General features: G+C 42.5%; 2 protein-coding genes across 15 annotated transcripts in view; both read left to right on the forward strand.

The window, feature by feature from the left end:
- DTNB (dystrobrevin beta) overlaps positions 1 to 17,771 on the forward strand; it is a 227,692-nt gene that overhangs the window by 44,904 nt on the left and 165,017 nt on the right. For all 14 annotated transcript variants that reach the window (XM_079111086.1, XM_079111076.1, XM_079111081.1 and 11 more), the window contains one exon: positions 17,637 to 17,722. In XM_079111086.1, the coding sequence (XP_078967212.1) occupies positions 17,637 to 17,722 (86 nt within the window). The remainder of the gene's footprint in view (positions 1 to 17,636; positions 17,723 to 17,771) is intronic.
- On the forward strand, positions 13,413 to 15,202 carry LOC306643635 (protein Wnt-8a-like). Its single transcript, XM_079109847.1, is given in 3 exon segments — positions 13,413 to 13,529; positions 13,749 to 14,014; positions 14,016 to 15,202. Coding segments are annotated over 3 exon segments (912 nt in total). The 5' UTR covers positions 13,413 to 13,427; the 3' UTR covers positions 14,560 to 15,202.

A 17,771-nucleotide genomic window follows, 5' to 3' on the forward strand; every position in this document is an offset into this window, starting at 1 on the left:
TTCCTGATTATCTCAAGGGTGTGTGCTTCTCTCCCAGCACATCTTCACCTTCTCTGGACTACTACCCTGGCTGCTCACTGATCGTTTTACAGTACTTTCTTCCCTCCATCATTCATTCATTCTTAAGAATAATACAGATCCATGTACTTACTATCTAATCCAGAAATTCCACCATTGGCAGTAACTTCTGTTTATCTCTATGCTGTCTTGTGCCGTCCCACTGACCTGTACCTAGCTCAGGTTAGCAGTGTCCTGATTCATGTTACCATTTCCTTGCTTCTGAAATAACAGTTTTTCATAGGTATAGGGATAAACAAAGTATTGTTTCATGTGTGTTTGTTCTGTTTTGTTGTAGTACTGGGGATTGAACCCAGGGCCTCACACATCCAGGCAAGTGCTCTACCCTTGAGCTACATCCTCAGTGTTTCAGTCAGCTTTTCATCGCTGTTACCAAAAGACCTGACAAGAATCATTTTAGAGGGGGAAATGTTTATTTGGGTCATGGTTTCACAGGTCTCAGTCCATAGGTGGCTGACTCCATTGTTCTGGGCCCAAGCAGAACATCATGGAATGGTGTGGAGGAAGGCAGCTCAGTACAGGGCCATCAGGAAAGGGAACTCTGCTCACCTAGGACAAAACATAAACCCCAGAGGCTTGCCCCAAGTGACCTATGTTCTCCAGCCACCCCTACCTGCCTTCACTTACCACCCGATTAATCCAAGTCAGTAGATTAATGCACTGATTAGGTTAAAGCTTTCATAACCCAATCAATTCACCTTTAAACTTTCTTGCATTGTCTCACATGTGCGCTTTTGGAGGATGTCTCATATCTAAAGCACAACACTCAGCTTGATTATTGTTTTAATTGTTTTTGTTAGTTATAAAAAGGGTGTTATGGGGCTGAGAGTACAGTTCAGGGACAGAACAGCTGCCAGGCATGTGCATGGTCCACCAGGAGCAGATCACATGACTGGGAGGTGCAGCTGGAGGCTCTGTCCAGCTTGGAGAGAGAATGACCTACTGCATCCTGCTAGTCTAGGAAAAAGTCCAAATTGAAAATTTGAGCTGGCTGCAGTGGTGCACTCCTGTAACCCCAGATCCTTAGGAGGCTGAGGCAGCCGTATTCCAAGTTTGAGAACAGCCTTGCAACTTAGTGAGATCTCAAAAAAAGAGTGGGATGTAGCTCAGTGGTAGAGTGCCCCCGGGTTTGATCTAGTATTGAAATTTGAAAAAAGTTCAAAATTGGAAATATGGTTTTTACTCATTGTGTATTGCTTTTCACACTATTGTAAAGTCAAGAAATCTTTAAAATCAAACTGTTATAAGTTGGGGACCATCTGTATCTATTTTGTTCTAAAATTTTATGGAGTTATATGAAAAAATTCCTGTTGTTTGAAAATATGGTTAACAATAATTTTAAAGTCTTCTTTTATCAGTTTAATTTGGATTCATTTAAAAGATTTTATAGTTGCCTCTTAGTAGTAGACATTTAAAACAAAACAGTATAAAACAGTGTGTGCTTAGTACGTGTGAGGCCCTGGGTTCAGTCTCCAATACTACAAGCAGCACACACACACCCATGTGTGCATACATGCACACACAGGGCAAAACAGAAACAAAGTAGTCCATTTAAAATCGAAGCAAATTGAATTCTGAACCTGCCCAACTAGGGGAGCACAGAGTGGACATGATTGAAAAAAGAAAATACCAGGTTACAGTCTGCCTCGGTGGTTTCTAAACAAAACTGTAATTTCCTGGGCTGCACAAACATATTATGTGTTTGGTTACAGTGTTTACTTACATCCCTGCTTGTTCTTAGGAGTATTCAAGATGACAAGAAAAACATCAGCCAAATAAAATCAGGGTGCTGTGCTGAATGGGAAATCGCCCACAGCCACAGCACGTGTTCCTCTCCTGGTTCTGATCCCAGCTCTTTTAGGATGTTTCCAAGAACTAATAGGGAACAAGCTAGGGGGCTTGAATGTTTAAAATAGTGAAATCCTAAGGGGGAACTTTGCACAAAATGGAGAAAAACTGCCACTCTGAGAAGGACCAGCAGGGAGCCCAGGGCCTGCTCCTTTTCCTGGGGACTGGTGACTGTGTGCCACCGTCTGACCGGTCATGAGTGCCCATCTGCGGAATCACGGCGCCGAGGGGAGTGAGGGGAGCTCCCCTCGCCTCTTACTCTGTGGTTTGTAGCTCTTCTTTGAAGAAGTCATTGCTTGTGCTAATTTCCAAACAAGAATCTTTTGGTTTCAAGATAGGCAGACCTGCGGAGGGTTTGACTATTAGCTCATGTTTCAGATTTATTTTTGTTTATTTTGTATTTATTTCATCCTGCCTTTTTATAGTTTTTTCTCCCCCCTTAAAAGGCAGGGAGTGCTTTTTCCTTGCCTGTTTTGTCCTCGAGGCCACTGGTGCATCGCCTGCAGACAATCTGATGAAGACTACTCTCCTCATGTAACGTCCCCTGCAGAAGCCTTCAGAGGCCCCCGTGGCTTTGTGTTAAGAGCTCCGGTCCTCAGCTCCCTGCTCGCCAGGCTTCAGTTAAACTCCCTGCGGTGCTTCTCTGCTTCTCCAGTGGACCTGCTCATCTCTGGCTTCTTTGCATGTGGCTGCCCCCAACCTCTCTGCCTGGCATACTCTCTCCTTTTCATCTGCACCCAAATTTGTGTCCTTCTCAGGGTTTGCTTCAAGTTTTTGGCTATGCCGGTGCCTTCCTTATTATCACCAGCCTCATCTTCATCTCTCTGGTGACCTGTAGTTCTTGTCTGTATCATTTTGATTTTTTAATCATATGGTATTCTAAACTGCATCATAAGTGTACAGATGAGATGGAAAGTTACTGAGAGTACAGAGTCTACTTTATATTTATTTGATTCTTCAATTAGAACAGGGCTGGATTTTCTTAATAAATGTCTAAGTAGAAATGAAAAGCAGCAGGCGTTCTGATAGTGGTAAAATTGAATAATATTCCAAGTTGATTTTACTTGATTAAGCTGTTTGACATTTTTTGCCAAGTGGATTCTTGATTTGCAGTTGATTATTGCATAATCTAGTCACTGTGAAATTTTATAAATTAAGATTAATTGGAAAAATATGAGCTTTTGAAAATCAAAGAGAAATGCTTATTCCTCTTAGCAACATGTGATAATTGGACTGATAATAGTGTTTCTAAAGTAGAAGTCTATTTCGTACAAGAAGTACTAATTTATAGTTGGCAGCATCTACAGTTGTTTGCTGAAGATGTTGAAATATCTTGTTTTCTTAAGTAAAAAAACGTTCCCCATAGCCTTGTTTTCAAAAGCATTAATTTGAATTGCAAGCCCTTATTTGGTACTGCACAGCCAAGAAGCAAATCATTCCTATGAGGTTAGTTTAAATACCAAAAGATAGGCAGAATTTGAGACTTTATTAAACCGAGATGAACACTTTCCCAGTCACAGGGCACAGGCAAGGATTGCAGAGGCTTCTGAAGATGCCTACCTGTGTGTTAAAACACACGGTGTTTATTCAGAGTGACTCACCATCTGCATCACTTGTCACAGAGCCGATGGTGTTTTCTCAGTGTTGGATAATAAAACCTCTTTTTAGAAGTCATGTGCGTGTGTGTAAAATGATAGGTCTACGGGACTGAACCATGCAGAGAAGTCTGGGACCCCGAATGCTCCTTGGGGGAGGGTGCCCCTGGAGGGTTTCCCTCTGGGTGGGGTTAAAATATTGATAGCAGGTTTCCTCTCTATTGTCATCCTTGACAGGTAGTACCTTTGTTTTTTATCCTTTCATTTTGTTGTCTTTGGATAAGGGTTAATATTCTGTTGGTCATGCAGCATTTTAAATATTGACTTACTCCACAGGCTATTGTAGGTTACATTTTAAGTGAGTTATATTATTTTTGATGAAATCATGTTAAGTATCTTTCCCTAATCTTGTTTGATGCAAATTGATTCTTTATAGACTTGTACTTTACTTAGGAAGTGGTGAAAACATGGTCATTCATGTGATTGTAAATGCCTTGACCAGGGGCAGCCGAATATTCAGTTTTAAATGCAGCTTGACAGTGTATAAAGAATAATGTCACATGTCAGGAGAGAATCAGTAAAACAAGTTCTTCCAAGAAGAAAGAATCACTTAGCTCAAGAGCATCATCATGGGGCGCTGGTTTGCTGAGGTATTGCAGTTTCTCTCTGCGTGTCCGTAGTCACACAGGAAGGATGCAGGAACTGTGAAGAGTGTTAGAACTGTGAAAGTGACACCTTCCTTTTGCTTTGTTTAGGGACAGTGTCTGTATAGGAAGTTGCAGTTAGGATTAAAGTAGACTGAGGTGTTTCACTGCCAAGAAAAATATTCATGGCAAAGGGGTCAGTGCTGAAACCTGGCCTTTATTTTTATTTTTTTGGTACTAGGAATTGAACTCAGGGGTGCTTTAACACTGAGCCACATCCATAGCCCTATTTTATTTTGAGGACAAGGTCTCGCTAAGTTGCTTAGGGTCTCGCTAGGTTGTTGAGGCTGGCCTTGAACTTGTGATCCTCTTGCCTCAGCCTTCCAAGTTGCTGGGATTACAGACATGTGTCACCATGCCAAACTGAACAGATTCTTAAATGTAAGCACTCACAAAGCATTTCCCCCAGTCTCTCCTGTCTATAAATTCATCTTTAATTTCAAATACCTCTACTTCTGCTGACACCTAAAACTCCTTCAGCTTTACTTATATACTCTCTTTGTCTCATGGAGGTACATACTGACACTTTGATGCATATCCTCCACCCATAATACAGCGTGTTACATTAAGCACTGGCAGAGAGGAGAGCTCTGTGATTTGTTGGGTATTCAGTTATGTGTAGAGATTGCCATTTGACTGTTGTGGACCAGAGAAATGGTTGTAAAAGTGGGTATGAGAGATGACCTGTTAAGGGACCATGTATTGCTGGTAAAAATTGAGGGGTTGATGAATCCTCTTACTATCAATACCTTGATCAAGCTTATATAAATGAACAGACTACTGGATTGGAGACCAGCTGTGGAGACTAAAAATAGTCCTAATGAATGGAAAAGAATAAAAGTGTTTTAGTTCTGCCTCAGGATATTTGAAATTTATATCTGTTTTTCTATATTTACATATAAGATTGAATCTGAGGACTATTATATTTAAGAGTTGAATTAGAGAATGTTTTAAATAAAGGATGGAAAGTGTAAAATATTACTGTCTAATCTTCCTTTTGAAGATTAGAAAAAAAATGGGTGTTATAATAATTTTTAGAAGCAAAAATGTCGCGGCGCCCAGTAAGATCTGTTGTAAGGAGTTTACAGATGTGCACTACTTGCTCACACCACCCATTTTACCAGGAGCTTAAAGTGAACCTGGCTCTCTTGTTAGTATGCTGGGCTCTGTTACACTCTCCTGTTTGCATAGATGTCATTAGTTTCTTCTCTATAGCAAGGAACAGATATTATTTGGTCCCTTTGAAGGAAGAAAGTGAGATTTGGAACCAGAAAGACTTATACAAATGTATGTTAATTTTATTAAGTCTTTCATTATGATAAATCTTTGATTTTTTATTCCAACAAAATAAAAACTAAGTCTTAATATCAAAGCTCTGTGTTGGCAGTTCTTAGCTCTGGATCATATTAAAATTACATGGGGAACTTTTAAACATAACAAAAATAGGGTGAGCTTTAAGCATCTGAATAATACATTCTTATTTCTTATCAAGTTATGGACTTAGAAATCTAAGGATACACAAGAAATTACTTTGTTGATTCTATAAAAATACCTTTTTGTGATTTTTTTTTTTTGTTTTTTGTTTTTTTTTTTGGTACTGAGGATTGAACCCAGGGGCACTTTGCCACTGAGCCACATCCCGATCCCATTTTATATTTTATTTAGAGATAGGGTCTCAAAGAGTTGCTTAGGGCCTCACTAAGTTGCTGAGGCTGGTTTTGAACTCGAGATCCTCCTACCTTAGCCTCCTGAGCCTCTGGAATTACACCATGCCTGGCTCCCTTTTTGTGAATTTTATTGAGATTTGTGAAATAATAAGAGATGTAAGTTGGGCACAGTAGCACTTTCCTGTTATCTCAGCTACTAAGGATGCTGAGGCAGTAGGATCACAAGTTTGAGGTCAACCTTGGCAATTTAGTGAGATCCCGTCTCAAACAAAGAGTAAAAAGGACTGGGGATGTAGCTCAGTAGTAAAATGCCCCAGTCAAAAAAAAAAGGGGGGGGAGGGGTGAAATATACATATTAGTCTCTATCCTCAGTTCTTGGCACAAAGCTTCTAAAACCTTTGTAATTTCTGAGAGATGGGGTAGTAGGAGAATCTTTAGTTTTGATGTTTGGTCTCTGCTCTGGTTCCTGAGACAGAGCTTTTAATACTGGGTAAATAGTGGCTATAGGGGAATCTTGTGTTCTGATCCTTGATCTTTGACCCTGGCTCCTGGCAGGGACTCCTGAGACCTAGGTAATTTCCTGATGATAGGAATGTCTGACAACTTTCCCAAATCCCTTGGAATTTCCTGGGTGATAGGAGCATCTTTTGTTCTAATGAGGTGATTCTAGGTGGGCTCCCTGGATACCCTTAGGATGGAGGTTGGTTGCCAAGGGAACCAACTGTGTGATAAGAGGGTTGGAACTTTCAGCCCCATCCCCCAGCTTTGGGGAGTGCAGAGGGACTGAAGGTTAAGCTGATCAGTGATTTCATCATTCATGCCCATGCAATGAAGCTTTGTGAAAACCAAAATGCCCAGGAAGGGCATGGAAGCTCAGCACATCTTCCCACGTACCTCACCCTATACATCTCTTTCATTAGTATGCTTTGTAAAAACAGTAAACATATTTCCCTGAATTTTGTGAGCCACTAGTAAATTAATTGACTGCAAGGAAGGGGTTGTGGGGATCCCTGATATATAACTGGATGGTCAGAAGTGTAAATAACCACCTACAACTTCAGCTGGCTTTGAAAATGGGGACAGTGTAGTGGGATTGAGCCCTTAATCTGTGGGATATCATGGGAGATGAGGAATCTTTGAGGAAGAGTCCAAGGACTTCCTGGAGAGAAGCGGGAACTGGACTCAGAACCTGCAGGGTTCTTGACATATGTGACAGAAAGAATTTCAATTGTGCTCATGAAAGGTAGAGAAAGTAGAGGCACATTCAAGGGAGAATGAGAGCCATCTTGAGAGTGAGAAATAAGTTTTGGGGTCCCCAGTTCTTGGAAACTTGGGAGGGGCAGGTACGGAAAGGTATGTAGAAATGATATCCTTCTGGTGATCTCACAGTAGCTTCTGATGGTCTGGTCAGTCTCAGGCTCCTTAGGCTGATGGGGTGTCTATTATTTGATCAATAGATAGCACTGGAAAGTCCCCTAAATCATAGGTTTCTTAAAATATCATGTCTCTTTACTTAATCTGATTATTTTCAGGGGCAGGGCTAATCTAGCAGTACCAGGTAGATTTACAGATTTCCCAGGAATTTGGGGAATAACACATCTGAAAGAGAGACTGACTTGGGTGTGACAGGTCTGGACTAGTATGTGGAACTTATGAATTAAAATCCTTTTTCCTTGTTCTTCCTTTGGGTCTCTTTCTACCCATTTCTTCTTTCTTCTATCCTGCCTCAGAATCTGATGCTGTCTCCAAGTAGAGAGTGGCAGAATTGAATTGACTCAGACTCTCAGCTAGTGTCTGCTGCAGAATTGCTTGGTGTATGGGAAGATACCCCACACATTTGGTATCAGAGTGATGTGCTAAATTAAATGCTGTGTAAAAAGGCAGGAAAAATAGCACCTCTCTTCCCTGCCTCTGAGGGTTGCATCGAATAACAACAGGATTCTAATTGAGTTAGGGAGAACTAACTTGTTAACGATGTTGATTTTCTGTTTCATGAACATGAATATCTTAGGTATATTCACCAGTATTTTGATTTCACCAGTATTTTGTAGTTTTTAGCATATGGATCTTGAACATATTTTTAAAAGTGAGTATATTTTAGTTTCTCTTAGTTTACAAATAAAATTGAATTTTGTGCTTTGAGCTTATATTATGCAATCTTGCTAAACCCACTTGTACTCTTTTTATCAGGTTTTATATATATATATATATTTTTTTTTTTTTTTTTTTTTTTTCTTTTGGTAGATTTGCTGGGATTTTCTAAATACCTGGTCATATTTTCTGGAATAAACCCAGTTTTATTCTTCACTTCCAATCTACATGGTTTTATACCCTTTCCCTTTTTTGTCCTCTGTCATCTCCTGGGTTCCCCAGTGTCATGTTTACTAGGAGCAGTCATCTTAACTTTATCTTAGGGCAAAAGCAGTCAGTCTTTGAAAGCAAGTATGATGTTAGTTGCTGTTATTATAATCCTTAAGATGTCTGTTAGCTGATGAAGTTTCTTTTCCTACTTTTCTGAAAGTATTAGGAATTGAGGCTGAATTTTGTCAATCTGCATCTATTCAGACGATGATATGACTTTTTTGTTTTTGGTCTGTTGATGGTGAATTAATTAGTTTTCAGAACCCTAAATAGTTTTACATCCCTGGGATAAAGCCCCCTGGGTTAGTTTTATTTTTGGGTATTGCTACATTTGATTTGCTTACATTTGTTGAAGATTTTTGGGATTGTGTTCTTGAGGGATACCAACTTGTTTTCTTTCTTGTTACTGTATTGTAGATTTTTGGGGCACCAGGGATTGAACTCAGGGGCACTCAACCACTGAACCCCACCCCTACCTCTTTATGAATTTTATTTAGAGACAGGTCTCACTGAATTGCATAGGGCCTTGCTAAGTTGCTGAGGCTGGCTTTGAACTCCTGATCCTCCTGTCTCAGACTCCTCAGCCTCTGGGATTACAGGTGTGCCCCACTATGCCCGATCCTTTATGTAGTTTTGGTATCAGAATAATGCTGGCATCAAAAAAGAGTTGGGAAGTGTTTAGAATTCACCCGTATGCCCTGTGAATGAGGAGCTTGCTTTTTCAAAGACTTTAAAATAGAGATTCAATTTCTGTGATGGGTGTGGGCCTAGTCCAGTTGTTCCCCCCCCCCCTCCCCTCCTCCTCCCTTTTCCCTTCCCCTTTCTCCTCCCCCAATCCCTCCTCCTCAGTACTGGCTATCGAACCCAGGGGTTCTCTACCATTGAGCCTTGTCCACAGCTTTTTTATTTTTATTTTGAAACAGGACCTCACTGAACTGCTCAGGCTGGCTTTGAACTTGTGATCCTCCTACCTCAGCCTCCTGAGTAGCTGGGATTATAGGTCTGCCACCTAGCCTGGCTCTTAAATAACTTCTTGAGTGAACTTTTGTACAGTTTTTTTTTTTTTTTTTCAAGTTATAGTTTGCATCTGTCCAGTTCATCTAACTTGTTGAATTTATGGACATAAAGTGTTTTTTGTAAAATCTCATTATTTCTATAGTTTATAGAACCTGTGGTTATGTCCTCTTTTTTGTTTTTCATTTTGGTAATTTGTGTCTTCTTCTCTCTCTTTCTTTTTTTAGTGTAGAAATTTCGTCTAGAGATTTATCAGTTTATTGAGCTGTCCAATGTACCAGATTTTAGTTTCCTTGATTTTTTTTTCTGTGTTGTTCTCGGGTTTTCAATTTCATTGATTTCTGTTCTTATTTTTATTATTTTTTCCATTTTCTTGTTTTGACTTTAATTTGCTATTTTTTCTCTTAAGTTGGAAACTTGTTGATTTGAGAACCTTCCTCTTTTCTAGTATGAACATTCTAAATAGCTATGAATCAAAAGGTGCCCACCCTTCAGTTCCTCTTTGAGGCTTAGGTGCCTCCTCTTGCCCTGGAGGCAGCCAGTGCTCTTGTTTTCTCAGTGTTTCACAGATGGTTTATACATATACAAATAAATATATGAGAATATTTATTTTCTTCTTCCTTTTAAACAAAACTGCTAGATCACATTCTAGCATGTTCCATACGTGTATACCTTCTTTCTTGCTCTTTAAAATATTTAACAGTTTTATATATCATTCTTTAGCTTTCATATATTGAAAAGTTAAAGGGTGCCCAGACAAACCACTCCAGATGTGGAAACTCACTCAAGAGATTTTATTAGGCAGAGGGACAGTGTCTGCCCTGAAGAGAGAGCATGGCAGGGGAGCTTCCCTTAAGTAGTTGAATTTCCTGGGCTAATGATGATCAGGCCCATTGCTGAGCAGTTAAAATTGGAGGGCTGGGGATTAAGCCAATGGCTGCTGAGCACAGGCTGACAAGTGGACCAGTGGCAGGCTAGGATTGCAGACTGACAGCTGGGGTGCTGTCATGCCCCCTTGTCTTCCCCACAGGCGTGCCCACCGCCCAGGAAGGAGCCCCACGAGGATGTAGGGTATGCTGGTCGTAGGCAGCCCAAGGCCCGAGGCGAGAGCCAGACTGCAGGGCAAACCCAGCGCCAGCCTGCTGCCTACCATGGCAAGCTGACACCCAGCAGGTTCACACGGACAGAGCGCTGCCTGGGCAGCTGTGGACTTGCCGCACTGCGTCTGCCACGCACTGTGTCCGCCTGCCGGGCAGCCCACTGAGAGTTATATTCCCCCATTTTTGTTTTTATAAGAAAATCCCTTTGGGCGCATGGGTGAAGATCCATCTTCAGTAACTGCTTCCTGCTAGGTGTGGGCGAAGAGCTCATTCAGGGGAGGGAGATGTCATTGCAGCAGGCAGGGGCTGAGGACTGGATAGTTACTCTGGGGAGTGCACTTGTATCCAGGCTCTGAATCTTTCCTGTGAGGTCCTGATATTCCTGAAATATAAGCTGATTAATACCTGGTTGGTTGACATAGAGGCAGTACTCTTCCTGAGAGCACTTCTTTTTTCTAGTGAACCCACAGGGTGACTTCCATCGGAAGATATGCAGCTGGAAGCAAATTAGCAGGGGAGCGCAGCTACTGGTATACCCTTGACCGAAGAACGGTCCTCCTCTATCGGGGAAGGTCGTCCTCTTCGACCGAGTGCGCGGGACGCACATGGAGCGGTGAGGGAGGAAGGGGACACCCGCCTAGCCAGCCAGATCAGCCGAATCAACCCTGGCGATCAATGGGGTGACAGATGTCGCAGCCAGATCGCCCTCACATCCTGGAAGCAAATTAGAAGAGAGACATTCCTGATTGTCTGTTCCAAGGGGTGCTGTTGAAAGTCAAAGAGCTGTTAAAGTGTAGGGCACTAGCCAGGAAGTGAGAGAACCCGCTTTCATGTACATCCAACATCCCTGTGACATGAGAGGGGTAGTTAAATTGAATCTGTGTTAAGAGTGGATATGTAAAATGGGTGAAACATCCCTGGGGACAGTAGGAGTCAGTCTTCCAGCAGTCCTGTGGGCAGTCTGGGAGGGAGGAAATGGCTGGCACCTGGACAGATCTATTGGGAAAGAAAATCCAATAATTAGGAAAATGGCAGACAGAGCAAACGGCAGGGGAGGCAAGAATGTAGCTGGCAGTCCAGTCCTCATGCCTCGGTGTTCTGGTTCTCAGCCTCTGGAACAGTAAGACGGGTGGAGGGCTTGATGGCCTTCAACCTGAGACGGAAGAGGCCCCACTGGGGTGACTGAGTATTGGTTGGAAGAAGCCTGAGGGTTAGAAGTTGCAGAGGGGTTTGTGGATTGAGAGTAGAGCTTAACCCGAGAAATGTGTAACCATCCTGGTAAATCTTGCACCTTGACAGCTGCTGGCATAGCCAGGATCACCATATGGGGACCCTGCCATTTGGGAGATAGAGGAGCTGTAGCTTCCTGAGGAGGAGCAATAAGAACTTGGTCTCCTACTTCAAGAGGTTGAGCCAGGGGGCCAAACAATGGTTTAGGCAGGGAGGAGTTGGCATAATCCCATAGGAATGCCCGAATGTGGTTTAGGAGAAGGAAGAGAGGAAGGAAAGGGCACTATCCCAGGGGGAAGGCTGGGACGACCAAACATCAGCTTGAAAGGGGAAAAATTAGCAGGTTTCTTTGGGAGTGAATGAAGACACAGAAGAGCAAGGGGCAGGAGTTTAACCCTGTCAAGGTGAAGTTCTAAAGAGAGCTTAGTTAAGACATTTTTAAGAGTTTGGTTTGTTTGTTTTACTTTACCTGATGACTTTGGGTGAAAGGGAATGTGGAAATGCCAAGGGACCCTGAGGACCTTGGTAAGTTGTAGGGAAACTTGGGAGGTGAATTCAGGCCCATTATCTGACTGGAAGGAGGTAGGCACTCCAAAGTGAGGAATGATTTCATGAAGGATGAAGGTAGAGATGGTTAGTGCACTTTTGTTGGAGGTGGGGATGTCTTCAACCCATCCCGAGAGGTCTACCATAACCAAAAGGTATTCAGACTTTCTTACTGTGGGCATGTGAGTGAAGTCAAGTTGCCAGCCTACCCCTGGAATGGCGCCACGGGCCTGGTGAGTAGGAAAAGTGGGGGCCCTGCTGGCTGTAGGATTGGTTTGTAGGCAAACTTCACATGTGGAGGAGAGTTCCTTCAGAAATGAGATGTCAGAGGAGGAGAGTTGCAGATGAGTCTTAGCAAATTGTAGGAGTGAAGAAAGGTTGGGGTGGAATAGATGGTGGAGGTAGGAAAGTATCTCCCTGTTGTGGGGTGGTGGATGTAAGGGATCATGGAGAGTCATAATGGGGGCTGGTGTGGACGACAGGGCAGCCCTTTTAGCCTCCTCCTCTGCCTTGTTGTTGCCTGAGGAGATTAATAATTGGTCTGTCTGATGAGCTCTGCAATGTACAAGGCCTATGGTGGCTGGGAGGCAAATAGCCTCTAGGAGGTTTAGGATGTAGCTAGAGTTGGTGATGGAGTTCCCTTTTGTAGTAAGAAGGCCCCTCTCTTTCCAAATAGCATGGGAAAGGATAATGTGAAAAGCATATTTGGAGTCAGTGTAGGTTGTGAGGGATTCTTTCTTTGCGAGGGTGAATGCACGGGTGAGGGAGACTATTTCTGCCTGTTGGTTGGTGGTGTTGTTAGGTGGTGGTCCTAACTCTACAGCCTTTTCCAGGGAGACAATAGCATATTTAGCCCGTCGAATCCCTTCATGAAGGAAAGAGCTCCCATCAGTGGGCCATATGAAAGTAGGGTTGTGTAAGGCCCCCTCCTGAACATTGGAGGGGCGGGGGAGTAACTCTTCCAGAGTCTCAAGGCAGCTGTGGGTTGCTGAAGCATGTATGTCGGAAGGCGGGGGTAAGAGGGTGGCTGGATTTAAAGGAGGGCATGTCTTAAGGGAAATGGAAGAGTCCTCAAGAAGAGCAGTTTGCAAGACTAACACCCGACAGGGCAGTAGAGTTTGCAGACCCTTATAAGTAAGAAGCTCGGACAGATGATGAGGTGAGAGCACTTCAGTGGGAGCCCCAGAGGAAAGTTTTTTTGATTCCTGGGTTAAGACAAATGCTGGCTCACTTCTCTGCACTTGGCCCTGAGCTGGACCTGGTCCCCTGAGGGTAGGCAGGGCCATGGGGGACTTGTTCATTCTGTGGGTAACCATGGGAATAGGCTGTGCTACTTTTGATGCCTCTGCCTGGTCAGTGAACAATTTCCTGATAACAGGCCCCAAGGTAGGATGGTCTCTGACTCCTGTTTTTTACCCTTGGAGTTCCTAAGGAAAATCTTCTGGGGAAAGAAAAGAAGTGTGGGGGAGACAGTACCAGACCCCTTCCCCCAGAGACCCAGTATTGTTTCTTAGTGGAGAACTAGCCCATTGGAGTCCTTCCTGCTCCCCCAACCCCAGATGACCTGCACTGGGCAGAAGCTCACAGCCCTTTTCCCCTGACCAGGCCTATCTGACCTATACTACCAGTGTGGCCTTGGGTGCCCAGAGTGGCATCGAGGAGTGTAAGTTCCAGTTTGCTTGGGAACGCTGGAACTGCCCTGAAAATGCTCTCCAGCTCTCCACCCACAACAGACTGAGAAGTGCCACCAGAGAGACTTCCTTCATTCATGCCATCAGCTCTGCCGGAGTCATGTACACCATCACCAAGAACTGTAGCATGGGTGACTTTGAAAACTGTGGCTGTGATGAGTCAAAAAATGGAAAAACAGGCAGTAAGAGCTACCATGAAGAGGATCTGCATATGCCATGGCATCTCCGGGAGCTGCAGCATCCAGACATGCTGGTTGCAGCTGGCTGACTTCCGGGAGATGGGAAACTACCTAAAGGCCAAGTATGACCAGGCACTGAAAATTGAGATGGATAAGCGGCAGCTAAGGGCTGGGAACAGTGCTGAGGGTTGCTGGGCTCCCACTGAGGCCTTCCTTCCTAGCATAGAAGCTGAGCTGATCTTTTTAGAGGAATCTCCAGACTACTGTACTCGAAATTCCAGCCTGGGCATCTATGGCACAGAGGGTCGTGAGTGCCTGCAGAAAAGTCACAACACATCCAAGTGGGAGCAACGTAGCTGTGGGCACCTGTGCACTGAGTGTGGGCTACAGGTGGAAGAAAGGAGAACTGAGGCCATGAGCAGCTGTAACTGCAAATTCCAATGGTGCTGCACAGTCAAGTGTGACCAGTGTAGGCATGTGGTGAACAAGTACTACTGCATGCGCTCCCCAGGCAGTGCCCAGACCTGGGGCAAGGGGAGAGCCTGATAACACCCCGCATGAACAGATTTGTTCAGCTACATGACAGTGGAGGGTGACAACTCTTCTCTCTTGGACAGAGTAAGACTGGAAAACAATTGGACAATCACAGGGATAGTCTGTCATCCTCATGATATCTGCTATAGATGGGGAAATGGAGGCCCAAGATTATACAGCATATTGGCAGAGTTGATATTGAAACCTGGGCCTCCTAACCTGGGCAGACCCAATCTTTCCTACAAGTTACTTCCTGGTATTTGTGTCTGTACTTATTATCAGCTTGCTAAAATGAGAGTTTAGTGCGGGGGTCCATATCCAGAGGAACCCTCAAAGTATTTGTTCCTTTAAGTTTTAGACTGTGTTCAACCCAACTGTGCTACTGAGAATCAGAGGGAATAGAAGCGAAAAATTAAAGAGTTCTATTCAGATCCCTGAAGGAGCAACCTTCTAACATTCTGGCTAGGTCCAGAAAGGCCAACTGCAAATTCCTACAGATACATGAGGCAGAAACCCTATCTCCTACTGGGAGGTTTTTAGAGTGTTGATTTTTTTTTTTTTTTTTCACCTGAGTATGCACTTTTTTAAATGTTCTCTCCACCCAAGCCTAGGGAAATCAGGAGGGCTTTTTCAGCTCATAAACCATTCTGGTATCAAGGAGAGGGAATGGTCACAGTATGTAGACAGGTGACTCTGACTTATCAGATAAAGATCTACCAGAGAGCTATAAAAAAAATCCGCTTTGTCTTTTTCCCAGATTGGGAACTCAACTGCATTTTGCAATAAATGTTTCTAGCATATATCTAGCTGGGACCTTTTACAACTCCCCTTGATAATCCTAGGACCAGGAAGGGAATTGGAACTCTGCTTCTGTTTCCCAATTATCCATCAGGCTAATGGGAAAGCTAGAAACATCCAATTCCTTTGATTTCAATTTTGACAGATAATAAAGTTGAGATCTAGGCATTGGCCAATAGGAAAACAATAGAGATTCACAGATTAACAAAGTGTTATTTTAATGCCATTTAAGCAATTTGGGCACTAAAGTAGTCCTTTGAACTTGAACCATATTCCCAAAGTGTGTTTGCTCCTTTAACTTGGGCTTCCTCGGGTATCAGTACACCAAGCCTGGGCCCCAGGGCAAGAAACAAGGAGAGTAGTGGATTTCACTTTCTTCATTTGCATTTCTACATCTTCTCCAGTGAGAATTTTTGGAGGAGGGGTAGTTTCCCATGAAGAGCCCTGGGGGCTCAGTCACCGCTTTCCTAAATCTGAATATCTCAGCCTTGAGAATCTCTTATGTCTTCTAGGGCCTGGTAGCCTGCGGGGAAGTTGAATAAACAAGTAAAATGACGATCAAAAAGAGTGGAGAAATGCCCAGCTTCTTGTTTTAAATCAGAAAATAATTTAAATGTTTGACAGTAAGATAAACTGTTTAAATCATGCCCCTATAGTGGAATATTAACCCTAAAATAATTTTCTTGAAAAATCCTTAGTAATGTGGAAAACATATAGTATTAACAAAGATGATTACTAAATAGCATGTTCAGGATGACTCCAATTTGTTTTTAAAAATACAAAAATATTTGCCATCATGTAATAGTAAACTTGTGTGGTTTATTTTCCTGTTTCATTTTTCCACTTTTTTCTTTAAAAAATTGCCTACAATAAACAAATATTTTTGTCATTAGGAAAAAAAAAAAAAAAAAAAAGACAAATGCTGCAGCTAATACCCTAAGACATGGTGCCCAGCCTCTTATGGTGGGGTCTAGCCTTGATAGATATGCCACTGGGCCAAGGGTAGGACTGGACATGTGCCCTAAGCTTTAGTGTCTTGCCAGTTCTCAGGTCTCTGTGATGACTGACTCCCTTGATGGCTCTTTCACGCACCTCACTTTACTTCTCCTATGTAGTGCTCTTTTGGTTGTTGCTTTCCTTGTACCATGAGGTATTCTTCATCATTTCCAGTGCTGTATTGTCTTCATGTGGAACAGTGTTTTTATTTCTGGAAAGCTATGTTTTTATCTGATGAATAAATTCAACCACAAGAAAAATCTGAGTGTATCAAAAATTGGTATTCCCTGGCATTGTTTTCACTGAAAATCTTCTGGACCATTTCCTTTTCTCAGGTGTGATCTTTCTATTAAAAGGGTGGTTTGGTAAAGGGGAGACACTCTACTAGGACTTTCAGTGAATGGAATGATACTTGCTTTTCAAGACCAAGATGGAATTGTAAAAATATTTTATCTAAGTTACTATGAAACTGTATGAGCATAAGCTTTATAAAATTAACACAAATGCCTATCTTTAACTTACATATACCACTTTTAATAATCAGTTGGTGAAGTTTTTACCTGAATGAAACCAGGGCATAGCTGAAAGGGCAGAGCGTGGCCTGGGTCAGGGAGCTTTGGGCTGCTTGGTTCTGCTGGACTGGGCAGCATTTCTTCAGGTGATTCATCTATGTTCTTCTTTTCATCTTTCCAGTTCATAAAAAAGAATTAAGGTTATCATCCTTTCCCCTTTTTTCACAGTGGTGTATGGGAAGATCTGAGACAGACATTATTAAGCTTTTTAGAATAAACATTTCCATGGTGACATAAAGGTTGTTACAGTAAAAACAAAGATGAATGTACAATGTACTATAAAATGTTTAAAGCAGTGTGTGCCCTGCATAACGATAAGCCTGTTATCCTGAAATAAGGCCACATTTCTGAGTTGTATTCAAACCAGGTGGTCCCTCAGTTTCGACTACTTTAAAACACCGCAGCTGTGGATTTAATGGGTTTAATGGATAGGAAACTTAATTTAGTTTCATCCATCTGGCCTCTGCCCACAGAGCCAAAAGAAGTTACTTTTTATATTGTTTCTAAAACTCATTTCCACACAATTCAGGTTAGCGTTAGCATTCTTCACCTAGTGTAGATGAAGTCTTAATTATACAAAGGAACAAATTCACGCTTTCAAATGTGGCAGAATTGTTAACAGGTGAGGGCAGGAATCAGTTTACTGGCTGCTCAATATTTAGTGATACATTTGATTGCTTTTGTGGTTCCAGATAGCAATTATTTCTAATATTTATTTTTCAGTGAGGGCCGAGGCAAGTTGACCGTATTTTCAGTTAAAGCTATGTTAGCAACCATGTGTGGTGGAAAAATGCTGGACAAATTGAGATGTAAGTATCTTCATATTATTTGAAACATTTTCTTTTCAAATTAGGAATT

The sequence above is a fragment of the Sciurus vulgaris genome, assembly GCF_902686455.1.
Source record: "Sciurus vulgaris genome assembly, chromosome: 14".
Lineage (NCBI taxonomy): Eukaryota > Metazoa > Chordata > Mammalia > Rodentia > Sciuridae > Sciurus > Sciurus vulgaris.